The 27673-nt window shown below is 55.8% G+C and overlaps 1 protein-coding gene across 7 annotated transcripts in view; it reads right to left on the bottom strand.

Moving 5' to 3' along the window:
• Nucleotides 1-2038: 2038 nt before the first annotated feature.
• The window catches only part of PACSIN1 (protein kinase C and casein kinase substrate in neurons 1), a 57678-nt gene continuing 32043 nt past the window's right edge, over nucleotides 2039-27673 (bottom strand). For 2 of the 7 annotated variants that reach the window (XM_077904361.1, XM_077904366.1), the window contains 9 exons: nucleotides 10215-10340; nucleotides 9140-9296; nucleotides 7752-7987; nucleotides 7203-7358; nucleotides 6931-7106; nucleotides 6450-6570; nucleotides 6228-6355; nucleotides 5201-5388; nucleotides 2039-4879 (listed from right to left, as the gene is read on the bottom strand). In XM_077904361.1, coding sequence (XP_077760487.1) covers nucleotides 4770-4879; nucleotides 5201-5388; nucleotides 6228-6355; nucleotides 6450-6570; nucleotides 6931-7106; nucleotides 7203-7358; nucleotides 7752-7987; nucleotides 9140-9296; nucleotides 10215-10277 — 1335 coding nt within the window. In that variant the 5' untranslated portion in view covers nucleotides 10278-10340 and the 3' untranslated portion in view covers nucleotides 2039-4769. Of the gene's footprint in view, nucleotides 4880-5200; nucleotides 5389-6227; nucleotides 6356-6449; nucleotides 6571-6930; nucleotides 7107-7202; nucleotides 7359-7751; nucleotides 7988-9139; nucleotides 9297-10214; nucleotides 10363-11794; nucleotides 11951-20866; nucleotides 20985-21196; nucleotides 21406-27673 lie in introns of those variants that run through there. The other 5 variants (XM_077904367.1, XM_077904360.1, XM_077904365.1 and 2 more) reach the window with 5 other exon arrangements.

Here is a 27673-nt window from a genome sequence, read left to right on the forward strand (position 1 = left end):
AATCAGTGGCAGAACCAGGAGCTGAACCTGCAGGGACAGTGCTCTCTCTGCCCCTCCACTCCCCTTGTTTTGTGGCTGGTGAGCAGCTCTAGCCTCCATAACCGTCCACTTCTGATGCCAGGCTCCAGGAGACGGGATTGGGAGGCAGCCAGAGTGGCCCAGACCATGGAGGGTTAAATGCTACCCTAGACTGCTGCCTTCTGCCCTCAGCAATTTTATTGTCTCCAAAAGAAAGTTTACTCCTGGCAGTGAGCAAACACCACCTTGGCATCTGTCAGTTGGGACTGGACTGGCAGGAGGAGGGGGCCCTGCCCCAGGCCTGTGCCTCTGCCAGGGGGGTGGAGGGGGTGGGGGGGCTGGCTGCCTGCCTCCTTCTAGGGAGGGGGCCCAATTGGGACCCTGGCCAGAACTCAGCTCTACTCTGCTAAACTGGTTTTGTCTCCCGCCTTCCTGGCCTGCCCCCAGTTGAGTCCCTGGAGCCACCTGCTTGCATGTCCCCAGCTGGACCTGGGCCTGGAGCAGCTTGGGGTCTCAGGCTGGGGCGAGGAGGGAGCAGAGGACGGAGGATTAGTGGCTAGGAGTGGGGAGCTGGAGCTACTCCCAGAAAAGGTGCTCTGGAGAGGAGTGAGGCAGCTCCTTGCTGCGTGGATCTGCCACGAGGCACACATCCCCTTGGCAGGCACACACCCCTCCAGTGACACCTCGTGCACTGACATCAACTCCAGAGTCCTCTTCCTCCTCCACACACCTGCCCATCGGAACTCCATCCTGCCCAGGTGTTTCCTGGCCCTCCTCCCAGGACAGTGCCTGCAGGGCTCCCCACAACCGCACAGAAAAGCCTGCACAAATAAGACCAGGCCACCCTTTGTCTTTATTTGAAGGGTCTTCTGTGTGGCTAAAACCAGGGGCTTGTCACTGGAGGTGGATGTGGGGGATAAAGGACACAAGGTGGTGAACAGATCAACCCCCACCTTGACCTTTCCTCCCTGGCCTGAGGCCCCAAGCTGCCAGGGCTTGGGGGCTGCGGTACATGTGCCTCCAATAATGGCTTTGTGTTGGGCCCCACCAGGCTGCCAGGGCCAGAGGGGCCTCAGAAAGATATCTGACCTGACTGGGGGAAGCTGAGGCTGGGGTGCAGGTGGGGATGCAGCGAACTGGTGGCAGAACTGGCCCAGACCTGGGACTCCTGCCTAACCCAGAGGAGACCTACCTGCGAGTGGAGGGTGGGTAATGGAGCTGAGAGCCCAGGACCTCGGTCCTGCCCACCCACCTTGAGCAATCCTCCTGGGGGAGCCCTCCCAGGGTTCCCACACAGAAATGCTGTCAGAGGACAGGCAGGATACAGGAAAATGGGCCATGACCTGATGCCACACCACAGGGAGCCCTGGGACAGTGAATAACTGGAGCCACAGGCCTCAGCAGTCACTTTTACAATTTTGCTTTAAAAACTAAAACCTGAGGTGCCTGTGTGGCTCAGTCGGGTTAAGCATCCTACTCTTGATTTCAGCTCTGGTCATGATCTCAGGGTCGTGGGATCGAGCCCCATGTCAGGCTCTGCACTCAGTGGGAAGTCTGTTTGTCCCTCTCCCTCTGCTCCATCTGGCCTCACCCTGCCCCCACCCCCGGCTTTCTCTCAAATAAATAATCAATAAAATATTTTTTAAAAATAAATTAAAATAAAGCTTCCTGGTTCAGTGCCCCCCCCACCCCCGCTATAAATAAATAAATACAAACCTATGTAGGGGTCACCCTTGAACTGTGAGTTTGGAGCCCCAGCAATCTTGATCAGTGCTCATCTCTGGGCACCCAGGACCCTAGGGCCACAGCGTCAGAAGCCTCATCTGTCACCTACCACCCTGTGCAGACAGCCCAGGGCCCTGGAAGGTTGGGGGGCCAGCCCTCAGTCCTCCTGCCCATCAGTGGTCAGCCAGGACGGCACACAGTATGCTGGGCACCCCCTCCTTGACAGGCCCCCCAAGTACAAACAAGTTTCAGAGAGTTCGAGAGACACACAAGACTCAAGAACACCACGTCCCACTAGGTTGACACAGTTCTGGATTTTATCCACAGTCATACGATCACAACTGATATATATATATATATTTGTATTTATATACCTTTAAATTACACAATCATGTACAAAACAGGTGCATTGCTGAGACCACAGCACTTCTCGGAGTGTCACAAGTGTTGGACGAATGGAGTCAGGAAGCCTAGGGCAGCAGATGGCGGGCGGCGGGGCAGCCCCAGCCCCTTGCAGAGCCAGGCTGTAGAATGGTGATTAACTGGGGACAAAACACATTAGTTGCCGAGCCCCAAGGGGCGGGCCCGTGCAGCATTGAGGGTGCAGGTAGGGGCTACAAGAGATGGTGGGCACGGTGAGGGGTGCGGCCCCCACGCTTGGTGGTGAGTGCCCTGACACCAGCACTGACGGGTGGGGCTAGGCCCCTAGAGCTCGGGGTGGGGGGGACGGCCAGGTGGGAGAGCCTCCCACTCCGGGGTCCTGAGGAGCCAGGGGACTAAGAGAGAGTGGTCCCAAATTGGGCCATGGAGGTGGTTGCTCAGAAAGAATGGGATCTCAAGTCCCTGCCCCAGAAAGGGCAGCTGGAGTGCTGAGGGAGACAGGCCTGGGATCCAGCAGGGACCCCAGGCCCTCCCCAGGTGCTTGAAAGCCACTGGCACAGACAAAGGGAGCCCAGGCCCCAAGGTGCAGATGTGCCAGCTTCCTGCCTTCCAAGGGTCCATGGTGAAGGGCAAAGACTCCCAACCCCAACTCCCACCCGAAGGAGAGGCTGAAGAGGCTTTTGGTCTGGAGTCAGATGGGCAGAGGGCTTCCGAAATCCTGCTTTGGGCTCTGAGGGGCCTAGGGCACATCTCAGGCTGCAGCAGACGCCCAGAGAGCAGACAGTAGCAAGAAATGGGAGTCCACCTGTCCCTGGGGGTGTCATCACCTCCACCCTCCAACTCTCCTGACCCTCAGGGAGCTCTGCAGAGTCTGCCGGGATCCTCCGTGCACACGCCAACAGGGTCAGGGCCTGGAGGCTGGGGTCCACCACCTGAAAGTGGACTGATGGCAGAAGCAGCCGGAGCAGAAGGACTGAGGGGTGCCAGAAGGCTGGGGTATCACCCGGGCGCCAGGTGCTGTAGAAGGGGGTGGGGTGTCTGCAGCCCTGAGGCTCAGAAGCTCTCCTGGTGCTACAAGAAGTCCCAGAGGTTTCCGAGAGACTCCTCTTCCAGCCACCCCCCCACCCCCCACCCCGGCTGCCTTGAGGTTTTTGTCCTGCCCTGGTCTGGTCTGCTTCAAGCCCCTGTGCCCACATGTGTGGGAGAAGCTGGTACCTGGTACTAATACTTGGTAACCCAACCCTGCTTTCCTTCACCAACCACAGGAAACACTGACTCTGGGCAGGTCCTTTGCCTCCTCTACCCCCACCCCCCACCTCCCAAAAAGTCCTTTGAGACCCAGGCCTAGAGATACGGAGGGGCTGCCAGCAGGGGGAATGCTGCTCCAGGGGCAAGGACCAGTTGAGGACGGGACAAGGAAGAAAGACACTGTGACTGTCCTGCTCCGGAGAGCCTGGGAGCCTCCTTCTTGCCAAAGCCACATCTTTCCCCTTGGTGCTACTGTGTTCCTAGTGGTCCCAGGCTGGAAAATCCCTTGGACCCTGCAGCATCTTCTCGGGAAGGCCAGAGAAGGAGAGAGAGGGATGGGAGGCCACAAGGCTGTCTGGCAAAAGGGCGAGTTGGCGGGGGGGAGGGGTGCTGGCTGAACTTAGTGAATCTAGGAAGATTCACAAGGAGGGGGTGCACAGGGAGGGACAGGGGTGGTTGGGCAAGGTGCCCTTCTCCCCAGGGAACGGGAGGAGGCTGCTACAGTTGCTGGCTTTGCCCTGGGCTGTGAGGCCTCTCCCCCTGCCTGAGGACTTAGGAGAGAGGGGCAGGGTTTCTGCAAGTCACTGAAGGGTATGGCTCCAAGCAAGAGCCTGTGCCCAAATCGCCAACAGCTGGAAAGAAGCGCCCCAACCGGGTCTTGGTGCCATAGCTGAGCCTGGTGCTGGGGTTGCTGAGGGCCTGGCCCCCCTACACTCATCCTTCTATACCCCAGTGACACTGTCACCAACTCCAGCTCACCCCGTCATGTCTGGGGGCATCTAGGGACCCCAGGACATGGCTATGGGAGAAGACAGCGACTGTTCCTCCTCCAGGCCCACCAGTCCTTAGGGGTGAGGCCAGGGGAAGAAGGGTACTCCCCAGGGCAAAGTGGAAGACTGAAGACTGGGAGGGCCCCCTTCTCTGGGGTCTGAAGGGGAGGCCTTTGACAGTAGGGTGGTGGAGGGAGAGGAGCATGGCGGGACAGAAGGAAGAGGTCGGGGAAAGCAGGCCCCGAGGAGAGGATGGGGAACAGGTGCTGGCAGCCTGGGGTTGGGAAGTGTAGTCTGGGGAGTGCGGGTCCAGGAGACATCCCTCAGGGCTCAGGAGACTCTTTGGTGGGATCTGAAGAGCAGAAGTAATGTCTCTGTTGGGCTAAGTACTAAGACCCTCACCTACCCTGGGGCCATCACCCTGAGTCCCACCACCCTGGCCTCCAGGCGGCCCTGCAAATGCTTCTGTCTCTGTATTTTTTGTTTTGTTCTGTTTTGACTTTTAAAAAAATAAAAGCTTGATCGGAAAATATGTCTGGAACTCTATGGCGAGGGAAGAGGGACGAGAGAGAAGGGAGGGGAGGCAGTGGACGAGGGGTGAGGGGGGTGTGGAGAGGAGCAGGGCAGCTAGATGGCCTCCACGTAGTTTGCGGGGTAGAGGCCCAGCTGCCCACTGTCCAGCCGCCCGCGGCACCATCCCTGCTCGTCCTCCTCGCCCAGCTTGGTGAGCTCATCTCCTAGGAAGGGAACACAGAGGAGCTCATCGACAGGGGCTCAGAGAGAGCCACCCCCACCCCCACAATGCTAGGTGAGCTCTCTAAAACTGGTTATTCTGGGCCATCCCACTGCCCTCCCATCACTGTTCCAAAGCCCGCTCTGGAGCCCAGCCCCAGCCACATCCCGACACCCACGTGCGGCCCCCAGCCAGACACCTGAACTGGGTCTCGGCCCTGCCCCCCAGAGCCCAGGCCCCGTCTCGGGATCCAGCCAGGCTTGGCAGGCCCCAGCCGCACTCCCGCCCAATCCCGGCACCCCCTGCCCTCCGCCCCGGCCCGTACCAGCCTTGAAGCTGAGCTCATCCTGCTCCTGGCCGTCGTAGTCGTAGAGCGCCCGCACACGCACTCCCTTGGCGTCGTCCTCGAAGGGGTTGGAGCCCCCGTTGGCCTCATTGCCCCCAAATGGGTTCCCACTCTCGTCATCTGACCACTCGGTGGCATAAGGCTGGCCCCGGTCGTAGCTGCTAACGCTGGGACGCAATGAGAGGACCCCGCATAAACTGCCCCTCCCCTCGTCTCTAGGGCTGCCCCGTCCTGCCCACCAGGGCTCTGGCCCCAAATTCCACCAAGGCTGGTGTAGGGATGGGCCTCGTAAGAGGGGGTCCCGGTCCAGTGACGCTCATTGACAGCTCTTTTGATAAATATGAGGCAGGACTATTAGCATTATTACCCAGCCCTTGAGTGAGGGGGCACTGCATGGGACCCCTGAGAACATCTGACCCTTCATCTGAGAAGGGCAGCAAGTGGATAAGGAGCTTGACCTTTTTTTGTCTTGTTTTGTTTTTTAAGATTTTATTTTTATTTATCCATGAGAGACACAGACAGAGGCAGAGACACCACAGGGGAAGAAGCAAGCTCCCTCCATGCAGGGAGCCCAATGTGGGACTCGACTCTGGGACTCCAGGATCACAGCCTGGGCCCAAGGGAGGCGCTCAACCACTGAGCCACCTAGGTGTCCCAGGAGCTTGACCTTTTGGACATCATATCCCAGCTCTGAGGCTTACTAACTAGCTGTGTGGCCTTGGGTAAGTCACTTAATCTCTCTGGGCTTCAGTTTCTCCATCTGCAGAAGGGGACTCTCTACACACTTCTCAGTGTTGGGAGGCTTCCAGGAGTTAATATATGGAAAGGGCTTACAGCAGTGCCTGGCACGTAGTAGGAGCTCTCAAAGGATGACCTACCACTATCTTTGAGAGGAGCATGTGATTCCTGTGATTCAGACCATTTCTTGTCTCCTGAGGTAAAACTCATCTGCCCCAGTATGTGGGCCCCTCCAGCCCCCTCATGAAGTTCTGCAGGAGGCACTCACCTGCCACGGTCCCCAGCCTGGGATGTGGTCTCCACCACTCCAGTGGCATTGGTCAGCGTCACCCCCTCTGCCTTCTTGGGCTGTTTCTCTTTCTTGGTGGCAGTGTGAGGAAGGTCTGGGTTCCACTCCTGGTGGGTACCAGGGGAGCAGTGAGGCAGGGAGACCCCTGAGGTCCCTTCCAGCCTTTTCCGACTTCCCTTCCCCATCCCCACACTTCCTCACCTCAAACTGGGGCCAGTTCATGGGCATACCAGGGCCGCTGGTGCTGCGGAACCACCTGAGGTCATCCTGGGCATCGGCCCCCCGGATAGCCTGCTCCAGCTCCCGATACACATGGACATAGCTGTGCATGGGGGAGATGGGGAGTTGGGGGGCAAGATGCACCATGGTCCCTTCTCATCCTCGCTGAGGGCCAGAGGGAGCCCATTCAGGGCCAGCTAGGTAGAAGGTGGGCTGGCCAAGGAGCGATCCCTGAGTGGGCAGCCCCGGACACACCAGGAGGTTCTTATCCCCACCTCAGCCACTCACCCATCCATCCAGGCATGTTTCCCCGGCAGCCAGGCTGTGGAGCCTCTTCCTTCTTGGCCCTTGCAGCTCTGCCCACCCCTCCTGTCCCAGCGACATCGGGCCCAGGGGGCCTTGCACACCACTTCCACCCCCTGCCCTCTGTGCCCGTGCCCCCCATGCTGCCACTCCCAGCTACCTGCTATTCTCAGCTAGGTTTAGGTGACGTTTGATGTCCAGCAGCACCTCCTTGAGGAAGACCAGCCGCTTTTCCTCAAACTGCTGGCACTGTTCGAACACCTGCTCCATGCCCTCCATGTACTGGGGTGTGGTCTTGCCCACGTCATCCAGCACCTTCTCATACTTCTCCTGCGTCTACAGGCACCAGGGCGAAGGAAGGGTGAGGCCCAGGCACACGGCTCCCAGCCCCCACCCACTCCCAGCAGCTCTCAGACCCCAGCCCTGGGGCACCTTCTGGACATCCTGCTTGCACTTGTCCACTTTGTCCTGCAGCTTCTTCTGCTGCTCGGGCGTCACTGACTGCTCCGTCTTGCTGTTCATCTCCCGTGTCATGGCCAGCTTCTCCTCCTTGCAGGCCAGATGGTAGGCCTTCTTCGCTGCCTCTAACTGTGGGCCGGAGGGAACAGGAGGTAGAGCTCCTACTTATAATCAGGAACAGATGCGGTCACTCGTCAAGCCCTCCCACCTGCCGGGGGCTGGGGAGCACATGTCCTAAAGAGGCAGAAGGGATGTGGGCCCTTGCTCCAGGTATTTGGGAGCAGTGCCCACCCATCTGTGGATGTTTCCCTGCACGGCACTGCCTGCTGCCTCTAGGGACACCCTCCCATTGGGCACCGTGATGCCCGCCCCATCTGTGGCTATTTCTGCCATCTAGGCAATGCTGATCCCCGGCAGGCACAATCCCGGCGGGTGAGGTACCGCCCACCCTCTCCAATCAGACTGCCCCTCTGAGCTCAGCTGCCCACCCTCACCCCAACCGCAGCAGCCACCCCTGGGCACCTCCTTCATCTTCTTGGCCCAGGGCTTCTGGGCCTTGCGGAAGCCGTCTTCAGCCTCCTTGGTCTCCTTGAAGCCGCCCATGATCTGCTTGTGATAGGCATCCTTTTGCCAGTTCTTGACCTTCTCCAGGTCCTCATTCAGCAGATTGTTCTTTACTTCCTGGTGCAGTTCGCTCACCTTGTCCGCCTCTGTCATGATGGCACCCCAGGCCCTCTCCAGGCTGCCATACTGTGGCCCTGAGGAAATGTCACAGGATCACGATGCCCTCATCACCCCCTGCTCAGAGGCCTCTCTCATGCCTCCTTTCTCTGAGGCTTTCCCCGTCCATGCCACATGCACAGAAATGCCCTCCCCTGCTCTCTTTATTGTTTTATCCATCTTTCAGGGCCCATGTACCTCCTCCAGGAAGCTTTCTCTGACTGCTCTGTTCTCACACCCTGCAGCCTGCAGCCCTCACCCTCACTGAATCCTTCATACAGCATCTGCCTCTCTCTACTCCCTATCTCCCCAGCCAGCTGGTGAGCCCCATGGTGGGGGGCAGCCTGGACCCGGCAAGCTCTCACAAGCCCAGCACAGCACCTGGCACACAGCCAGTGCTTCAGGAATGTTGACTGAGTATAAAACTGAAGAAGCAGCTGGTGACTGATGCCGGGAGGCCACTGGAACCAGACATTCCACAGTCGTTTGTTTGTTCATCTGTATATTGGGGATCAACTCTGTGCCAGGCACAATGCTGGGGAGTACAGGTTTAGTCCCTGCCCTCATGGGATTTAGGGTCTCATGGAAGAAAAAAAAAATTAACAAATACCTGTAAACCCTAACCTGAAAGTGTTCCAGATTAAAGGACTCTATACACAGGATAACTAAATGCAGGATGTGATTCTGGATTGGCTTCTGGACCAGCACAAACAATTGCTATAATAAAATTTGCATATGAGTCATATTAAATGTCCTGAATTTGATCGTTGAACTATGGTTATGTAAGCAAACGTTCTTATTCTTGGGAGATATATGAAGGATTTAGGGTAGAGTGGCATGTCTCCCACGTAAACAGTTAAAAAAAAATGCATCAGAGAAAGAAAGAGGGACTGAGAATACAATGTGGTAAAGCGTTAACTGGTGAACCTGGGTGAAGACTACATAGTTCTCTCTCTGATTCTTGCATCTTTTCTCTAAGAAGTTAAAAGTATTTGGAAATAAAAAGGTCTGGTTTTGTTCTGTCTTTTTAATCCAACCTAAAATCGTACAAAGTCGAGTAGAACAGGCACAGGGAGACCTGGCTTGGTCTGGGAGGGTCAGGGCGCAGTGTGGGGCCGGCGCCGGGGCTGCAGGTGCATCCCTGGGGCCCCAGACCGTGGGCAGCGCGCCCGGGGTGGGCATGGGAGCACCTTTCTCGATGAGCTGGCGCCAGCGCTTGGCCCAGTCGGTGAGCTGCTGTGCGTACGCCTTCTCGATCTTGGCGCGCTCCTGCACGCAGTTCATCAGGTCGTTACACAGGCGGTGGCCGTCGTCGATGCGCTTCACCGTCCGCTTGTAGTTCCCCACCTGGCGGCCAAGGAGCGAGCACGACTCCCGCGGGCTCCCCGCGGCCCGCGCCCCCGCCCGCCCGGGACGCCGCGTCCTGCAGGGGGCGCCGCCGCGCCCTCCTTCCCCCTCCTCACCGCCTCGCCGCCCCGGAACGCGCTGGGGGCCCCTCCTCCTCTCACTTTGGGGGGGTTGCTCAGCACCCTGCGCCAAACCTCACGGCCTATACACTCCCTCACCTGGCTTGCCACATAATTTTCTCGCTGCCACAAAGTGCAAGATTTTTATAATTTGGACCCAGACTTGAATGAATTATTCATCTTGTTCTTGCAGCTAAACGTATTATATTTATAGAGTCATGTAAGTGTTGAGCTGAGCTGCAGCTTCTTGACATAATATTATGTTTTGTAGACATCTCATTAAACACTTATTAATACAGGCTTGGCAGTTTTTGCTTTGGGTTTAGGAAGCCGATCGAAAACATGTTATTCCTTGGTCTCAGATAGTTTGGGAGCCGCCTGAAATGCTGGCTTCTCCTCTGGTCTCCACCTCTTTGTTGCTGTGGGGCTTCTGGAATTCACGCTACAGGGTAGGGGGTGGGGAGCCGCAGTGAAAGGCTGTGTAAGCTGTGAAGCCCTGCACCTGCCTTCCTCAAGGTCAGGGTCTGAGTGAGATTCCCTAGAGCAGCCAGTCAGGAGGAGCCTGTTCCACCTCACAAAATGCGGCAGATCTCTCCAGGGGCAGCTGTGGGGCAGAGGGGCTCTGGGCTTGGTGGGCAGTGGTTTTTACCCCCACTTCATGGCTACGGCTGCCTGTTGAACGCCAAGGAATTTGGAGGGACCCGAGGGGCTGGGGAGCAAGGTTGTGGGTGGGTGGGAGCCTGGCTGCCACAGGGCCAGGCCATCTGGTCTCCAGGACTGGGGAGCGTCAAAGCCTCACCTCCCAGAAGCTGTCAGTGGTCTCCTCCGGAGCTAGCGAGGCCTCGTCGTAGGAGCCAGACATGGTGTAGCCGTGGGGGGACAGGTGGGTGTGCAGTGGTGGTCAGCAGGCTGGGCTGCTCATGCGCTGGGAAGGTAAAGAGAGATCCCTGGAGAGGGGAAGTGCCCCATGTAGCCCATTCCAGGCCTGAGGCCCAAACCTGCTGTGGGGATGAGGGCTCCACAGGCTTGAGCCTTGCATGGGGATGGGGACTTCCTGCTGGGGGACAGGCTCCCCATCCTTACAGTAACCCCAAGAGTAACCTCGTAGCACCCCTTGTGTAGACCCCCCATCTTGCCTCCCTTCACTCCATATCCTCTCCCCCAGATCCATTCTTCAGCTCCAGTGTGGCAGCTCTTTTCAGAAGCCAGCCCCAACTGCCAGAACCATGGCACCCACAACTGTTTTTGTGCTCCTGGACTCAAAGTTAAAAGTCAGAACCATACACTTACATATTTCTTTATATAAACCTGCAGTTGGCCTCAGAAACACACACAGCTCCTCGAAGGCAGCAATCAGGCGAATCTTTATGCACGTCCTGCCTCCCCTCCCCAGGACCTGGCATCCTGTAGGGCCCACTGAGGCTCCGTGACCCCAGCTGGTTCTCAATCTGCCCCCCTTAGCACTGCCCCCACCCTGATCCACCTGAACCCTTGCACCAAATATACCCTCCTTAGCTCTCCCACCCAACAGAGTCCCTGGTCTCAGCCCCTAGAGCCTCAAGTCCCCCACCCGGAACCTGGACCTGAGCTCCCTGGGAAGCCGGCAGCAGGGCCCGCCTCCCATCTCTGGCCCAGGCTGGGTCCCTGTAAATGCCCTTTTGCCTGCCCCGGTGCCAGGCCTCAAAAGCCTCCATCAGCCACTTACATGTCTCTTTAAGAGTCCCAAACATGCAGCTTCCTGGCCTACAGGTCAGACCACTGTGATCTGTGTGAGCACTGGGGTGGCTGTGTGTGGCCTGGATCTGTCGGCAGGCATCAAGGCTGTCCAATCTGGGCCATGTGCTGCCCCAGGGCTGGGATGCTGCCCTTCCCCGTGCTCCCACCCTGTGCTGCCAACCCATGCAAGAATGGCTCAGGAGACAGGACCCAGAGGGCCAGGGACCTGGTCTTCAAAGGGGCAGGGAGGCCAGGGCAGGAATGATCCCATGAGGAGCTGCCAGCCTCAGGGCAGGGGATGCCCAAGGGATGCCTCCCTGCATCTGCACTGCTCAGGGACTATGAGCCCTCTCCAGAGGAGGGGCAGCCCGAGTGGCTCCGTGGTTTAGCACCACCTTCAGCCCAGGGCATGGTCCTGGAGACACAGGATCGAGTTCCATGTCGGGCTCCCTGCATAGAGCCTGCTTCTCCCTCTGCCGGTGTCTCTGCCTCTCTCTCTCTCTCTCTCTGTGTCTCTCATGAATAAATAAATGAAATCTTTAAAATAAAAATAAAAATTAAAAAAGAACCTTCTCCTGTGAGGATACTGGGGGAGGGTTGGCCTCTGCGAAGTTCACACCCACCTGGGGGTCCCGGGGATGCCCAGCCCCTATGGCAGCTCACCTTCAGGCTCAGGGCAGGTGGCATCGCCACGTGAGGATCCTTGGTCAAGGACATCCCTGCCTTCCCTGGCTTCAGTCTCCCTGTCTGTCCAGGGGCTACTGCCCTACTCCCAGTAATAACCCAGTACTGCCTCCTCTTTGCTCCTCCCAGGCTCTAAATATATTTTGTTCCACTCCCCTTCACAAAGCCTCAGACCAACCTTCCCACAAACTCATGCACAGTGGGGGTGGGTGGGAGGAAGGGCGGCATCAAGGGACAAAGAAACAAGTCTGGATTTTTATTTTTCTGAATTTGGCACTTTTCACCTACAAAGCAGCGTTCACTTCATAAAGAGCAGTGCACATAGATATAGGAAAGTGAAAGGCAGGGATATTTAATGAAGGACTTTCAGCCAGGTTAGATTAAGTATCTCTGGGACCAGAGCCCTCTCTAGAATCCTTGAAATCATACAGAACCGTGCTCTTTGGGGATTCAAATAATGCTCAGTTGTCATCAGGCTAGCAGTGGGGGCAGGAAGGGGAGGAGGGTAGGGACATGCCCTCATGAGAGCAAAGGTCGAACCCACCCAGGTAGTGGGGAAGTGACTTGACCAGCCTGGATCAGAGGGGGCAGGGGGCATCTTCTCTCCCCATGACAGAGGCATGCCTCCCTCACCCAAGCAATGCCACTCCTAGGAATTCACCTTCCAGCCACAGGGCGATGCTGCCTAATTCCATTTGCTGCAGCACTGCTTGCAAAAGCCAAAGGCTGGAAACATCCCTGCTTCCCAGCCAGGGGACTGCCTAAGGAGATTATGGTGCAGACACATAACAGAATGCTCTGGTCCTGAACCGAACCCTCCCCAAGCCATGCCACTAAGACAAAAGGAGCAGGGTGCAGAAGAGCGAGGCTGTGGATGCTTCCATTTGTATGGGGGGAAAAATACAGACAGGGAACACTTCTGGAAAGCTGGTAGTGGTGGTTGCCTTCAGGGAACTAGTTGGCTGGGGAATGTGATGGGAAGGAGAGTAGGCATCTGGCATCTGCAGGTCCTTTATGCCTTTTAAATTGTGCTTTGTATGCATAAATTGCATATTTTTAAAAACCCTCTGGCCCAGGGCACTTGGGTGACTTAGTGGTTGAGTGTCTGCCTTTGGCTAGGGTCCCAGGAGTCCCGGGATCGAGTCCCACATCGGGCTCCTGGCATGGAGCCTGCTTCTCCCTCTGCCTGTGTCTCTGCCTCTCTCTGTATGTCTCTCATGGATAAATAAATAAAATCTTAAAAAAAAAAAAGAAAACCTTCTGGCCTGCATTGGAAGGGAGCTGAGGGAGCTCAGCCAGGACCCAGAGTGTACCAGACACACAGAGGAAGGGGACAGCTCTGCAAAGACCTGGCATGTCAGATGGGATGGGAATGCACGAGGGCAGAGACCAATCTCTACTCTGTCCGGGCCCAGGGGCAGGAGAGTGGATTTGCTGGGGCCCCTCCCTCAGTGCAGGTAAGTCATGGGTCTCAGGGCTCCCAGCTGAGTTAGCATGTGTAGTTCTAGCCTTGGGGGTCCCTGCTGTGTCACCAAACTGCGGTGTGACCTCAGGCAATTCACATGACTTTGTCAGGCCTCGCTGTGAAATGAGGATGGTACGACCCAACGTGAGGCCTGGATGAAGCGGTGAGGGGCCAGGCTGGACCCGCACAGAGGCAGGCTCGGGGAGACAGGCAGGCAGCACTGGGGAGAGGATGCAGGAGGGGGCAGGCCCCCAGCACTGCCTGGCGAGACACCCTGCACCCACCTCCTGCAAATCAGCCTCACACCCCACCCTGGGCGCAAGTGGGAGGCTTAACTCTGGCAAATGCCATGGTCTTCCTGAATGGTGGTCAGGAGCTGCCGTCACTGAAAACACTGCATCTCTCAGAGTCAGGAAGCTGGTGTGGCCAGCATCGATCATGCCCATGGGCAAGCCTGATGCACTCTTAGCAGAACCCATTGAATGGGCACGATGCCCATCAGACTTTTTTTTCCTGGTGGTTGTAAAGCAATTGCGGCCCTACAAGCCCTTTATCATTGATAATAACAACTGGCATTTATGGAGCACATACTTGGTGCCAAGGACTGTTCATGTGTCTTAATTCATCAAATCCTGCAAGCAAGCCACTACGGCAGGTGCTACTATCACCCCCACATTATCGGAGAGAGCATCCAGAGGCTGGGACATGACCGAAAGAGCTTGTCACCTCTCATTATTGATTTGTCACCATTGCTGTAGTGGGGGTGGCAGGCCCATGGCGGCGCCACGTGGGGCGGGGTGGGGTGCTATTTTTGTACAGCCAGGGAAGGAGCCAGGTCTCTCTTGCCCACAAAGATAGTACAGCCCTCAGTGGGCTGACCAGGGGGCATGGGCTCTGCTCCAGCCCTACCACTTCCTGGTGGAATCCCAATCAAGTCCTGTGACAGTGTCCTGGTTTTCTAACTCCTCCGATGGGAAACAATATTTCAGTCTCATGTGACACTCAAATGGTAAAAGGGTAGGAAACTCTTATTGAAAAATACAGACCATTTATGGAAGTGTGAAGTTTGCATGCTGGCCTTGACCTTTACTCTATAGAGAGAAAGGAGCCCCAGGGTGAAAGGTGTCCCCCTTAGGGCCCCAGGCTTCTAGTCAGCTGCCTCTGAAAGCCCCTGGAGGGCTGGGGCCTGTTCACCCTGGAGTGAAGAAGGGTCAGAGGATTAAGAGCATGAGCCCAGAGAGAGTAGGCCTGCTGTGGACAAAGGCACCATGTGGACTCGTGCATCAGAGGTCACTAACAACCACAGGCCTCAAAGTCACCCCAGCCCATTTCTCTTCCCGCCACCACCCAACGCATCAGCAGATCCCGGGCCCTGCTCTCAATCACACTGGTCCCAGCCCCATCACTCTCCTCAGTGCCCTCTTTACTGGCTTGCCTGCCTCTGACCTTGTGTCCCTCACCCCTGCGCCCACTCCAGTCTGTTCCCCACTGCAACAGCCAGGGGACTTTAGTAATTCCTAAGTCAGACCCCACCACTGCCCTACTCGGCATCCTCCCGTGACTCCCCATTTCCTCCAAGTAAAAGTCTAATTCTTTCCCAGGAGGCCCTGCATCTCCTCCAGCTCCACCAACCTCCTTGCTGCTCTAACCCCAGGGCCTTTGCACTTGCTAGGAATGCCCCCAGCCCCAGATTTCCATGTTTGCTCAAATGTCCTGACCTCCCACCATCTCACTTGACACTCTTTTCCCACCCCTAGCACTCTCCTGTCTCCCTGTCCTTGCTTTAGTAATCTCCACAGCATGTGCTACCATATGCCAGGCTCCCAACATTAGAGTGCTCATCCTGTTTGTGTCTTCCTCTCTCACTGAAATGTCAGCTTGCTAAGGTCAGTAAATTTTGTCTGTCTGGTTCTCTGCTGTATTTCCAGCATCCAGAGCAGTGCCTGGCACATAGTTAAGTGTGTGATATGTTTCTGTTGAATGAATGAATAAATGCCAAGCACCTTCTGGAACATTCATTCATTAAATAGCAGAAATACTGAATTCTATACCTCAGAAGCAAATACGGCGCACAGTAGGTACTCAAGAAATGTTGATAATGATGGTGATACAACCAAAAGCCAGAATCTCACAAGGCTTCCAGATCCCACCTGTCCTCTGTTCTCAGGCCGCCCACTTCTCCTGGCATCCCCCCTTCCTCTCCTCTTGGCCAACCCTCAGGGTCCAGTTCCAGGGTCTCTTCCTCCCGGATCCCAGTGACGATTCTGCCCTAAGGTGGTACCCTCCCTCCTCGGGGATCCGCATCATACAAAAGAGGCTGTTCTAGTACCCTCTCTTCACTCTCCCCCTATATCAGCTATGACAGTTGAGTACCTGCAATATGCCAGCCTCTTCCTACCCTTCACCCCCAATCCTCACGGCAGCCCACTGAGATGGGCAGTGACTCCCATCTTCTCTGAGACGCAGAGAGGTTAAATGACTTGTCCAAGGTCACACAGCAGGGAGGACACAGAGTCAGATCCAGGCCCAGGGGTGCATCCTTCTCCTGCCCCCCACCAGGTGCCCAGTGCAGAGCCAGCACCCCCCGCCCCATGGGTGTCACCCTGGCCCTCCTGCCTAAGACACTCTCCCAAGGGAGCGGCTCAGCTCAAACCTGGACGGGGCCACGGGATGCTTGAGCCGCCTCCCCCTCACCCGGAGTGGGTCTCAGTTCCCGCACACATTCCCAGCGGCAGCCCTGCTCCTCCCGATACCCTGAGGTGGACCCGATACCCTGAGGTGGACCCGCTCATCGCGCCTGACGTGGGGCCACACAGGGAGCTGCCAGAAGAGCAAGATGCAGCAGGAAGGATTGGGGTCAGCTGTGAGGTGCCATCCTCCGCTCCTCCTCCCCACCCTGTGTTCATTCCAGCCTCTGCTCCTTCGTTCACACCTTCCCCCTGCCCGGGGTGCATGCCATCACTGCCTCCCATCACTGTCTCTCCCAAAATAAAATAACCCTGCTTCCCTTCCAAGGGCCCACTCAGTCCCACTTCCTCCAAGAAGCCTTCTCTGAATACCCCAGCCCTCACCTACTTCACCCCTATGCCCTGGTGCAGTTCTTAATCACACCTGCCACAAACCACCACATCTTGCTGGTTCCCTCTCGACAAGCAGAGAAAATCCTGCTATGTTAGCACAGTAGTTGAGAGCGCTGCCTGTGGGGCCAGACAGATCAACTGAGTTCAAACCCCAGCTCTGCCGTTTGCCAGCTGTGTGACCTTGGTAAGCTGCTTAAACTCTCTGTGCCTCAGTTTCCCCATCAGCAAAATGGAGGTGAGGACAATGGCTACCCCATGGGGTTTTTGTGCAATGAGTGCCCTGGTGCAGGAGGCCCCATGTTAACTATTGGTATTATTATCAGAGATGTTATTACCTGTGCTTCTACAGCTGCAGAGCTTTCAAAGCAGGAGACGCTCATCTCCCTGGAGGGCTTCACATCCCCCCCTCAATTTGAGCTAATGCCCCCCAGAGACCTTTGCTAAAGACTGACTTGCATCCCCACTATATTCATGTGCTAATATTTATCCCCTCCCCAATGTGACTGTGGTTTGGAAACAGGGCTTTTAGGAGGTGATTAAAGGTACATGAAGTCAGAAGGGTGGAGTCCCCATCGAATAGGACTGGTGGAGGAAGAGAGATGCTCACTGTCTCCCTCTGTGCCTGCATTGAGAGAAGTCGGTGTGAGGACAGGGCAAGACGGCAACCATCTGCAAGCCAGGAGGAAAGGCCTTCCCTGGAACCCAGTACGCTGATACCTTGATCTTGGGCTTCCAGGCTCTGAGACTGTGGGAAATAAATGCCCGTGGTTCATGCCATCCTGTGTTCTGTGCTGGCCACCTGAGTTGAGAGTCCCTTCCATGACTGTTGGGCCTCATCTGGGACCCCCAGGTCTCCAGGTGCCCTGTGAGAAGAGTCCAGGCCTGGCTTCCTCTTGCCTTCTCTCTGGATATAAAACCCAGGCCTCACATCCTCCATCTCCTCTAAGGTAAGGCCCATGGGGCAGTCCCCAAGGGGCCCTCCCTTCAGAAATGAGTCCCAAGGTAGGGTGGAAGAAAGGGGATGGAAACACAAATGGGGAAACTGAGAGGCAGAGCCTGGATCTGCATTGAGGCTGGAGGGCCCCAGAGAGGCCCGGGGTCCGGGGGACCAGGTAGGATCATCCTCGGCAGAATATGGTTAAAGCCAGTGATCAAAGCCACTCCACCTCAGCCACCCTGTCCTCTCCTCCCCTCCTCCCTAGACTCTGACCTTTGGCCTTTACCCTCCCTATTCTCTCCCTCTTCCACCAGCCCCAGACACTCTCTCTCTCTCTCTCCTCCAGAAAATCATCACTAAAGGTGGCCCCACCCTGCACCCTGCCAGGGTCCCAGGCCAAGTGGATGAGGAAACATCTCATCCAGCGGCCTGTCCATCTCCAGGGAGCCCTAGGACAGTGCTGGTGTCCGTGCCGTGTAGCAGGCTTCACAGGGAATGAGGCTGGCCTCCCATGGAGCCTTTACCCGTGCCAGGCGGAAGGCCCAGAAGTGAATACATATCATCTTGCTCGCTAGGCGGTAGTGACAAGAGTTAGGGGGACACCAGGCAGGTTGAGGAGGTCAGGAGCGGCCTTCAAGCAACGGGGGCATATGGTGCATACACACTCCAGCAGCCCCTCCCGGTGGGCTGAGCCCAGGGTGGGTCCTCCAGTGCCTCCCAGAGGTCCCCAGCAGGACTGCTTGCAACAGGCTCCCTGTCTCACCTACACATGCTCATTGTTTCCACGGGCCATCACCCAAATCAAATCCTTGTCTCAGGGTCAGCTTCTTGGGAAGCCCAAACCATAACACCACAGATGACGAGGCAGGAGTGGGAGCTGGCAATACACAGGCCCCCATCCTCTGTGTTCTGGGTGCATCTCTCTCCTTGGGAGCAGTCATCCCACATACCTGGCTCCCGAGAGGGTGGGTCCTGTCCTGAGCCCTCTGTGTCCATGGCCTCCTGGAGGATGGGGGCCAGATCGGGCTGCTGCTGTGTAGGGGCAGCTCCCGATGGGTGCACTGCATGCTTCTCCCCCACCCCCAGCAGAGAACTTTGGGATGAATTCCCACCCAAAGGAAGCTACCCTCTGTCTTCAGTGGGACTGGGGGTGGAATGTATACAGCTCACTTTCCTCCCCTTCCTGGCCAGGTAGAGACATCCTGGCGATGGCTGGAGCAGCTTCTGCACAACATCCTGTCCAGCTTGATGCCCCTGAGGCAACTGTCCAGCCAGGGGGCCCTGCGCCCCTTCCCTTGTGAGGGCCCAATAGCAGGCCCTTCATCACAGCACAGACGCAGAAGGCCAGCCCCAGTTTTATTCTGCAGTCCAGGTCCTTGCGGGGCAGCTCTGAGCTACGGTGAGTAAGACAGAAACCCCCATGCCCTCACAGAGCTGACGTGCAGAGGCCCTGAGGTGGAAGCATGGCTGCCATGGTTGAGGAATAAGGGGGCCATGTGGCTGGAGGGGAGTGAGTGACAGGGAGAAGGAAGGAGTCAGGTCAGGGAGGTTGAGGTGGGGAGGCTGGGGCAGGAGGCTGACCCCACAGGGGCCTGTAGGGCAGAGTGAGACCTCTGACTTCCTGCCTCAGAGTGAGCTGCAGGGTTTGAGAAGAGGTAGGATGTGACTGGGCTTAGGTTTTGAAGGATCCTTGGCTGCCGGGGAGATAGTGATGAGGGCAGGACGGGGGGAGCAGAGGGCAGGAGGCGGCAGGCAGGTGCCTGCAGTCCTTGAGGTGAGAGCAGACCAGCTCCAAAGGCAACCGGGGCAGGCACAAGTGGCTGCAGGCTGGAAATACTCTGACTCAGGAGCCAATGGGATTTGCTAATGGCTTGAAAGAGAGCGTGAGGCACGGAAGGAGTCAGAGACACTCTGGGGTTTGGGCCTGAGTGGCCGGCAGGTGGAGGACTATTTCCTGAGAAGGCAGCCAAGTAGGAGAAACTGGGGGAGCCTAGGACCTTGACTTTGAAGACTTAAGATGCCCATAAGGGGCCTCCTTTCCCCCAGAGCTCCTACACAGGAGGGGCCAGCCTAGGGCTAAAGTGTCCTTCTAGCCTGTCCCAGGACCCCAGCCCCTGGCTAAGCCCCAGGCCTCTGAGTGTCCTTTCAACCCCTTTCTGACACCGAGAAGACTAATTCAGAGAGGCTGGGTCTCACACTGGCTTCCACTGCGGGCCCACTGGGTGCAAAGGGGTAGACTTGGGAAATATGCTCCAGGAGGCCATCCTGGTGGGCTCCCTGCCCCAAGTGTGGGGATAAGACAGAGACCCAGAGCAAGCACAGCCCCTAGGGACATGTAGGGCAGAAAACAATGAAGAAGAAGAATGTGGCCTAGAGAAGGCGGTGAGGAGCAGAGAAGGGCAGGGCCAGGCCCAGAGGGTCTGGGGGAAGGGATGGCTCCTTCCAGCTCTTGCCAAAACAACCTGCTCCCTGTTCTGGCTGGGATGGAGGCAGGCTCAGCTGTAGAAGGTGAGGCAGGACAGATGACCGTGCCAGGCCATTGTGGGGAGGGGGGTCCCCACCTCCTTGCGAAGGAGAGAGATGAGCAAAGAGGGTGGCGGGGTTCAGAGGAGCCGGGGGCCGACTGTGACAGTGTATATGGGTTACCTGGCCACCAGTTTCTGGGCAGATCGACACCGCCACCTTGTCTGGCCTTCTCACTCCCAGGCTGTCAGCCCCACGGCGGAAGTCCCCTGCGCCTAACGTTCAGCAGGTGCAACTAATGTTTGCAGAAATGAACGAGCTTCTTGGCGAGTATTACCCCACCCCATTACAGGCCCCAGGATCCCTCCCTGGTCCCTGCACCTGGTACTCTGACCCCCACGTGCCCAGGGAAATGGGAAGCCCCATAATGTGATGCCAAGGCCCAGCAGAGGACCCAGCCCAGCTCTCGGGGTACACTAGATGGGAAGATCCTTCTCTGCCCAGGCACATGGAGCAAACCAGGGCTGCACACACCAATCCCCTGCCCTTATTGGGCTAGGATTTGTCCCCCCAATGCCAGCCAAGGCCCTTCAGCGCTGTCCCAGGGCAGGACCAGACCAGGTGCAACTCACGCGATGAACTGCACGCCCTCTCCCGTCCTTTGGGCGCCCAGGTCCTCCCGGAGCCCCAGCCCCGCCCCCTCCTGAGCAGCGGGCAGAGGCTCCTCCGCAGTGCCAGTGCCGGAGCTCCCCAGCAGCCTCGAGTCTGTCCCCAGGAGCAATGCAGCAGAGGGACAGACACGGGGGAGGGAGGACCACAGGCACCCCCCCCCAATCCAACATGGAGACCCTGGGCTTGCTGGGGAAGGGCCCGGGGTCCCCCAGGAGGTCTGGGGCTCAGGACTGCAGGGAGAAATGGGGAGCAAAGGGCCTGAGCTTGGGGGAGGAGAAGGATGCCTCTTGCCCGACCAGGGGGCTTGAAGCCCAATGCCCGAGATCACCTGGGGCCCGCAGAGGCAGCTGCTGTGGAGGGTGGGACGTGAATCTGCTGCTCTCCAACGGCCAGGGCCTAGCAGGGCCCTGAGTGGGAGCAGGGGATAGCCTCACCTTTCCCTGCCCACCCCTCCAGCCTCAGCCTGGGGAGGGGTAGCCCTGTGGATCCCTGGAAGTGCCAGCCTCCCCGCAGCCCACGCCTCCAGCGGGAGAGCGGTTCTACAGTCAGGACCTGTGGCGAGAGGGACAGGAGTGCAGAGGGGGAAGGCAGAGGTGGGGACTGTCCTCCTGTTCTGAAGAGGGCCTCCCAGGATGCAGGCTGCTCCCCCCCAGGTCCACTGACCCCGGCCCCTCCAGCCAGTATGCTTCCTACCAGGTGCTTGGAGGCAGGGGGACCCCACTCTCCCTGCAGCCTCTTCCAGCTGTCCCCATCGGGATGCCTACCTGGGCCTGTCTGGGCACCAAGCCAGGGGCAGGTAGGTGCTCACCACCCCTGCTGGGCCAGGCCAGGGCCGGAGGGGCTGGCTGTCCTCCACCGTCTCCGTGGTGGTGGGCAGGGAGGGGGCCTGGTGCCCGGGTGGGGGGCTCGGTCCTCTCAGGTTCCCTCCACCACCGGCTCAGGAAGGCAGCAGCGCCAGAACTGCAGAAGCCAGCTCCCCGCCCCCCACTGCTGCCTCCTCCCCTCCCTCCTCCCGACCCGCCTCCTTCCCCAGCCACCCACCTCCTTCTGCTCGTTTCTATGGCAACCGGGCAATGCTGCACAGCCAGCCTCCCTCCCATACACCAGGGGACGCTGGCCTGCTAATGTGGGGAGGACGTCACCTCGGGCGGGGTGAACAGACGGGCTCACAAGGCCACTCTGTGGGGGACCCTGCTCCAGGCCCTCTGCTTTCTCTCTCCCCAAGACCCTCCCTCCCAACATCCCTCGGAGACACTGCGAGCAGCACCTTCCCAAGCACTTGCCTTGGGTCCTTAAACTTCACTGCCTGCTGCTCCGTAAGCATTTGTTTGCTTCATCATTTACACTCACTTGGTCATTCTTCACGATTTTATGTTGAGCCCATTCTGGGGTAGGCTGAGTATGGGATGCTCATCTGACAGTCTCATCCCTTTGAGAATCCATACCCATTTTACAGACTGGAAAAGCTGAGGCCTCCAGTTGTAAAACAACTTGTCTGAGCTTCTGAGGCTCCTGGGCTGGTTACTGGCAGGGAGGCCTTGTGATTCCAGTTCTGGTGCTGCTCCCACGGGGCCACCGCTATCACATACCCCTCAAAGAAAACAGCTAGGCTCGCACTGTACACGTGTGATCTACATGCGCCAGCCACGTGCCACATAAATGTACACCCCAACAACACACTTAAAGATACAAACACCCACATGTATTTGCACCCATGCAGTTCCACAAGTCTACGTGCAAAGGTGACAGATGCATATGCATAACTAGAACTGTAACATCAGCATTTATGCACCTTTAAGACACGTGTGCACACATCTACATGGATCCAGAACACGCAACACATAAACCCTTTCTACACAAAATCAACAGCTGTCCACACAAGCCCCAGCCCTAGCCCACGGGAGGGGATCAGTGACACAAGCAAGAATCCAGTGTCAGAACCAGAATCCACTTCTGGGAAAGACCTGTCTGCTCTGCACCTGCCCTCCAGAGATCAGACTCTAATCTGCCCCCCTGCCTCAGCTCTGCTGCAGGAGGCCTGGGCTCGCCCTCCCCTAACTCCTTCCCTCATTCTGATAAGTCCCTTGCCTGATCCAGACTAAATCCTACCTAGAGCCCCTGCCTCGGCCCAGGGGGCTCACAGGTATCTCCACCCTTCCCTTCCCTCCCAACCCCCCGCAGTTGATGTCAGGTCCTGAGACTTAGAATTATGACAAATACAGTAAAGGGGGCCCCTCCTCCTTGGAAGGAATCCCAGGCTCAGATGACCCTGCCATCCCCCAGGAGGGGCAGTATCTGGTGGAGGCGGCTGGGATGTCAAGTGGGGATTGGGGCCCAGGACACACAGTGTGCCCTACAGGATGCACTGCCCCCACCCCAGCACCACCTTGGAAGGACCCTGGCAAGGATCATTGCCAACCCCGTGTCCCAGGGCACTTCTCAGGGGCTTCATACAGCCCAGAGAAGGCAGATACAATGGAAAGACCCAGAAGCCCACTCCAAAGCTGTTAATAATAATAGCCTCTTCCATATTTCATCCCATTTAAGACCCCCCTCAACCATGAAATTGCCACCAATTAAACCAGGGCTATAAGCTGTATGGCGCATGCAAATGAGAGATGTCAGCTGGGAGGGGGAAAACCATGTTGGGATAGGTGAAACAAGGCATCTCAGTCATCCAGCAGATGCTTACTGGGCACCCACCAGGTACCAGGGACTCTTCTAGGAACTGGGACACAGCCATGGGCAAAACAAAGTCCCTGACCTTGAGGGCGCTGACCTCCTGCCTTCCTGCAGCACCTCTGGCTGTCACTGCAGCCCTACAGGTGAGGTCACAGAACTGACAAGGAAACAGAGGCTCCAGAGACTGAGCAATTTGCCCCAGGTAATACAGCCGGTAAATGCCTGGGTTGGGATTCAAACCTGCTGCTTTGCCAAGCTTTTTCCAATGCTCTACATTGGCTCCATTAAGATCTGATTGGGACACATGGCAACAGCCACCCATTTTCTAGAAGTTTCACAGCCACATGTGCTTCTCATCCTTAGATTAAAGGCAAAAAAAAAAAAAAAAAAAAAAGATTAAAGGCAGAACAGGGTCATATGCATTTGAAGTGCCAGTCAAGAAGTGGGCATGAGTGAAGACCCCCCCACCAAATGACCTCAGAAGTCACTTATAGCCTGACCATCTGGAGCCAGAAGCCTGACAGCCATCCCCAGGCCTGAAGGTTCTCAGTGGAGGGTCAAGTCAAGACCCAAACCAGACAGTGGGGCTGGCACCTGAGAGCCAGGGCTCCCTGGAGAGGGGACACCTTAGTTGGGGGTGAGGAGGGATTGGGTTTCCAGGCACTGTAAGCAGAGCCCCCTACCCACCTGTCAGGCCCCCAGCCCCAGATCATCTTTCTACTAACGAGCCAGCTCCATTCTGCATTTTGAAAGATAGCTGCTCTCCGCCTCCACCCCTGCATCAACCGGACCCAGCCCCACCTGCTGCTGGGCAGACCCTCCAGTTCTTCCTTCCCAGGCTTAGACAAGCTCTGTGGAAGAAGGTGACCCTTCTGTCGCCCCCTCTCTGCCCAGCCTGCAGAGCATCCACCTCCACGCTGCCCCACCATCAGCCTGATCCAGTCTCATCTGCTCCTGGGAAGGCCCCCAAGCCACCAGTGTGCAGCCATGTACTCTCCCACCTGCAGGTCTCAGACAGGCTCAGGGACATCCCTACACCACACACACACACACACACACACACACACACACACCCATGCCCGACCTCAGCTCTACTCCCGGACCTTAACAATAGTGCAGTCCCACAGGCGCGAGCAGTCAACATGAGGAAGGGGCCTCATGCCACCCAGGAGAAGCTGACCCCTTCTCGTCCAACCCAGAAAACATTCATTGCCCCCTCCTTCCCATCCCAACACAGCTATCCCACAGTTCCCCAGTGCCAGGGCAAATGCAATCAGGGCTTATTAGCTGCTGCTTTGCATCTCATTTGCATAATGTTCCCATGACTGTCAAAATGCCAGAATCCTCCCCAAACCCCTGCCCATGACAGGCAGGGCTGGTCAGCTCTGGAGAAATAAGATGGACAAAATTCCACTAAGGGGCTAAACATGGAGGGATAGGGAAGAGCAGAAGGAGAAAACCAAGGCAACTTCAAGTTCCAGACCCAGATAGGCAGCCAAAGGAAGAGCAGTAGATACTTACCAGGCACCTGCTAAGTCCAGGCACCATGCACAGTGCTTTATGCACTTTAGCTATTTGTTTTTCACAATGAACCACTTTACAGATGTGGAAACTGAGGCTCCAAGCTGTTAAGGCTTTGCTACTCAATGTCTAAATCTCAGGACCAGCAGCTGGGGTGTCACCTGGGAGCTGGGAGGAAATGCAAAAATTCAAGTCCCACCCTAGACCCTGAACTGGAGTCTGCATTGCCACAAGATCCCAGGAGACTAGGGTAGGAGAAGTACTTGTTAAGGGAGCTGCCCTCTGATACACAGCCAGGAGATGAAACTGGTGCCTGAATCAGTTAATCCCAAATTAACAAATCTTTCCTGAGCACCTACTATGTGCAGCACTACACTAAGGAGAGGGACACAGGAGATAACCCAAAAGACAATATCCATAACCTTGCAGACATTTCATAGACATTCTCCCAAAGCAGGAGACACACATACAACAAACACATAATTGCAGGTCAAGTGGTGATGGGGTGATGGGTGCTACTGAGAAAAATACTGTGGGGTAGAGAAAGGATGAATGAGGTGACATGTTAGGATCCCTCTTTGAGGAGATGACATTTGAACAGAGACTTAAATAAAGGGGGAAGAGGAGGTATATGGTGATTTGCGGGAACAGTGTTTTCCAGCACAGAGAACAAGGGCAAATGTCCTGAAGCAGGAGTAAGCCAGGCACACTGAAGACACCCCAAAACTAAATGGATGTGTGGATGGATGGACAGGCAGGTAGACAAAGGGATGGCAGGTAGAAAGAGATAGTAAATAAGGTAGGGATAAAGAAGAGGCAGGCAGCAGCTATATCCTGCAGGGCCTTGTAGGTTATGGGGAGAATCCTACTTTCTTTCTTTTTTTAAAGATTTTTTAAGATCCTCCCTGCAGAGGGAGAGGGAGAAGCAGACTCCCCACCACGCAGGGAGCTTGATGTGGGGCTTGATCCCAAGACTCTGGGATCATGACTTGAGCCGAAGGCAGACGCCCAACCAACTGAGCCACCCAGGCGCCCCTACCATCTTATCTAAGTATGAAGAGAAGCCATTGATATATTTTTTAAGATTTTATTTTTAAGTAATCTCTATACCCAACATGGGACTCAAACTCACAACCTCGATGTTAAGAGTCACACACACCACCAGCTGAGCCAGCCAGATGCCCCAAAGCCTTTGGTATTTTTGAACAAGGGGAAAACGGGATCCCATTTATGTTTTTAAAAGATCGCTGTGGCTTTTATGTGGAAAAGTGAGTAGGAGGAGGCAAGGGCTAAAGAAGCAAACCAGTTAAGAGGTTTTGAAATATTTATTTCCAACAGAAAGGAGTTCTGTGGGCACTAAAACACACGTCCAAAAATATTTGTTCATAACAGCAAATTCTCTTCAAAGCAGCTCTGTTTATAATAGCTCCAAACTGGAAGCAACCCAGATGCCATCTACAGAAGGGCTGATCAGCAAATTGTGTGGTTTACTGCACAGTAAAAGTAGGTAGCTTGCTTTTTCATTGCTGTATAGGATTCTACTGGGTAAATTCCACAGTGTGGTTTGTATAAGGTTATCAAACCTTATACAGCAATAAAAAACATCAGACTACACACAACCACATGGTCAATCTCAAGACATCATGCTGAGCAAGGGAAGCCAAGCTTAAAGAACATCTGTAGTGATTCTATCTACATGAAGTTCAAAAACAGGTAAATCTTGGCTTCTGGTTCCTGGGCCAGATGAAGCAGATACACTTTTTCCTACTTCTCCTGTGAAGTACAGCTAATGCCCTGGATGTTATATATAAAACAAACTTACAAAGACTCTCAAAAGGGAGAGAAGAAAGTAGACTAAGGAAGACCCAAGGAGCAACACAGCAGTGAGTTCTCTGGGTTTTCTTTATTGCCCCAAATATCTCAGATTTGGAGCTGGAGAAGTCAGCAACCCAGAAATACCAATGAGCATGGACAAAAACAGCCTTAAGAAAAGCATCTTCTCCCTATCTCAAGGACTGGGAAAGGCAGTCTAGCAAGACAAAATCTTGAAAACAATAAATGCCCTACTCTAGCCAAACACTATAGAAAAAAACTGTGGCCCCATCCCCTCTACATGACCAGACGCTGAGTGGAGAGCTGTGCCTGGTTGTAACCAGGACCCCATTCCCCTACCACCAGGTGGTTACAGAGAACAGGTAGGGAGCTGGGACTTCCATCCCCACCCAACAGTACCCGCCACACTGGGTAGGGGCCTAGGAAACCCAGTTAGGACCTTCACCATCCTCACTAGTGAAGACCACACAGGGAGCAATCATGAGCTACCCCTCTCTTCCCAGGCAGGGAGGTATCAGTGGAGGTCTGGTGGATAATGAGAACTCCCATTCCCACCCAGCAGTAAGGAGGAAGTCTTCTCCCCCACCAGGTTGTCAGCTGAGTTCAAGTGGGGGAAACTGGACTTCCACCCCCATCTGGCATCAACAGGCAGTCTTAGAGGAGACCCACTAAAACAGGAGGCTTGAATAAGAGCCAGTGTCTCATAATACCCCAATGTCCAGGATACAATAGAAAAATCATCTGTCATACCAAGAGCCAGAAAAAATCTCAATCTGAATGAGAAAAGGCAACCAACATATGCCAACAGCAAGATGACACAAATATTGGAATCATCGGACAAGGAAGTTAAAGCTGCAATCTTAAAAAGGCTTCCACAAGCATGAACACCCTAGAACAAATAACAAACAAAATAGAAAGCCTTAGCAAAGAAACAGAAGATACGAAGGAGAATCAAACTGAAACTTTAGAACTGAAAGGTCATTGGAGGGGCTCAACAGCAGGTTGGAGACAAGAGAGGAAAGAATCTGTGAACTTGAAGATAAAACAATAGAAATGACCCAATCTGCACAACAGAGTGAGGATGGACAGGGTGGAGGAATGAACAGAGCCTCTGGGCCCTTAGGCTCATAACAAAAGAGCCAACATTCCTGTTGTTAGGGGGGTGGGTGGGCAGGACTAAGGGTGAGGGGCTGAAAGTCTTCAAA

This window comes from Canis aureus, chromosome 7, assembly GCF_053574225.1.
Source record: "Canis aureus isolate CA01 chromosome 7, VMU_Caureus_v.1.0, whole genome shotgun sequence".
In the NCBI taxonomy this organism is placed as follows: Eukaryota; Metazoa; Chordata; class Mammalia; order Carnivora; family Canidae; genus Canis; species Canis aureus.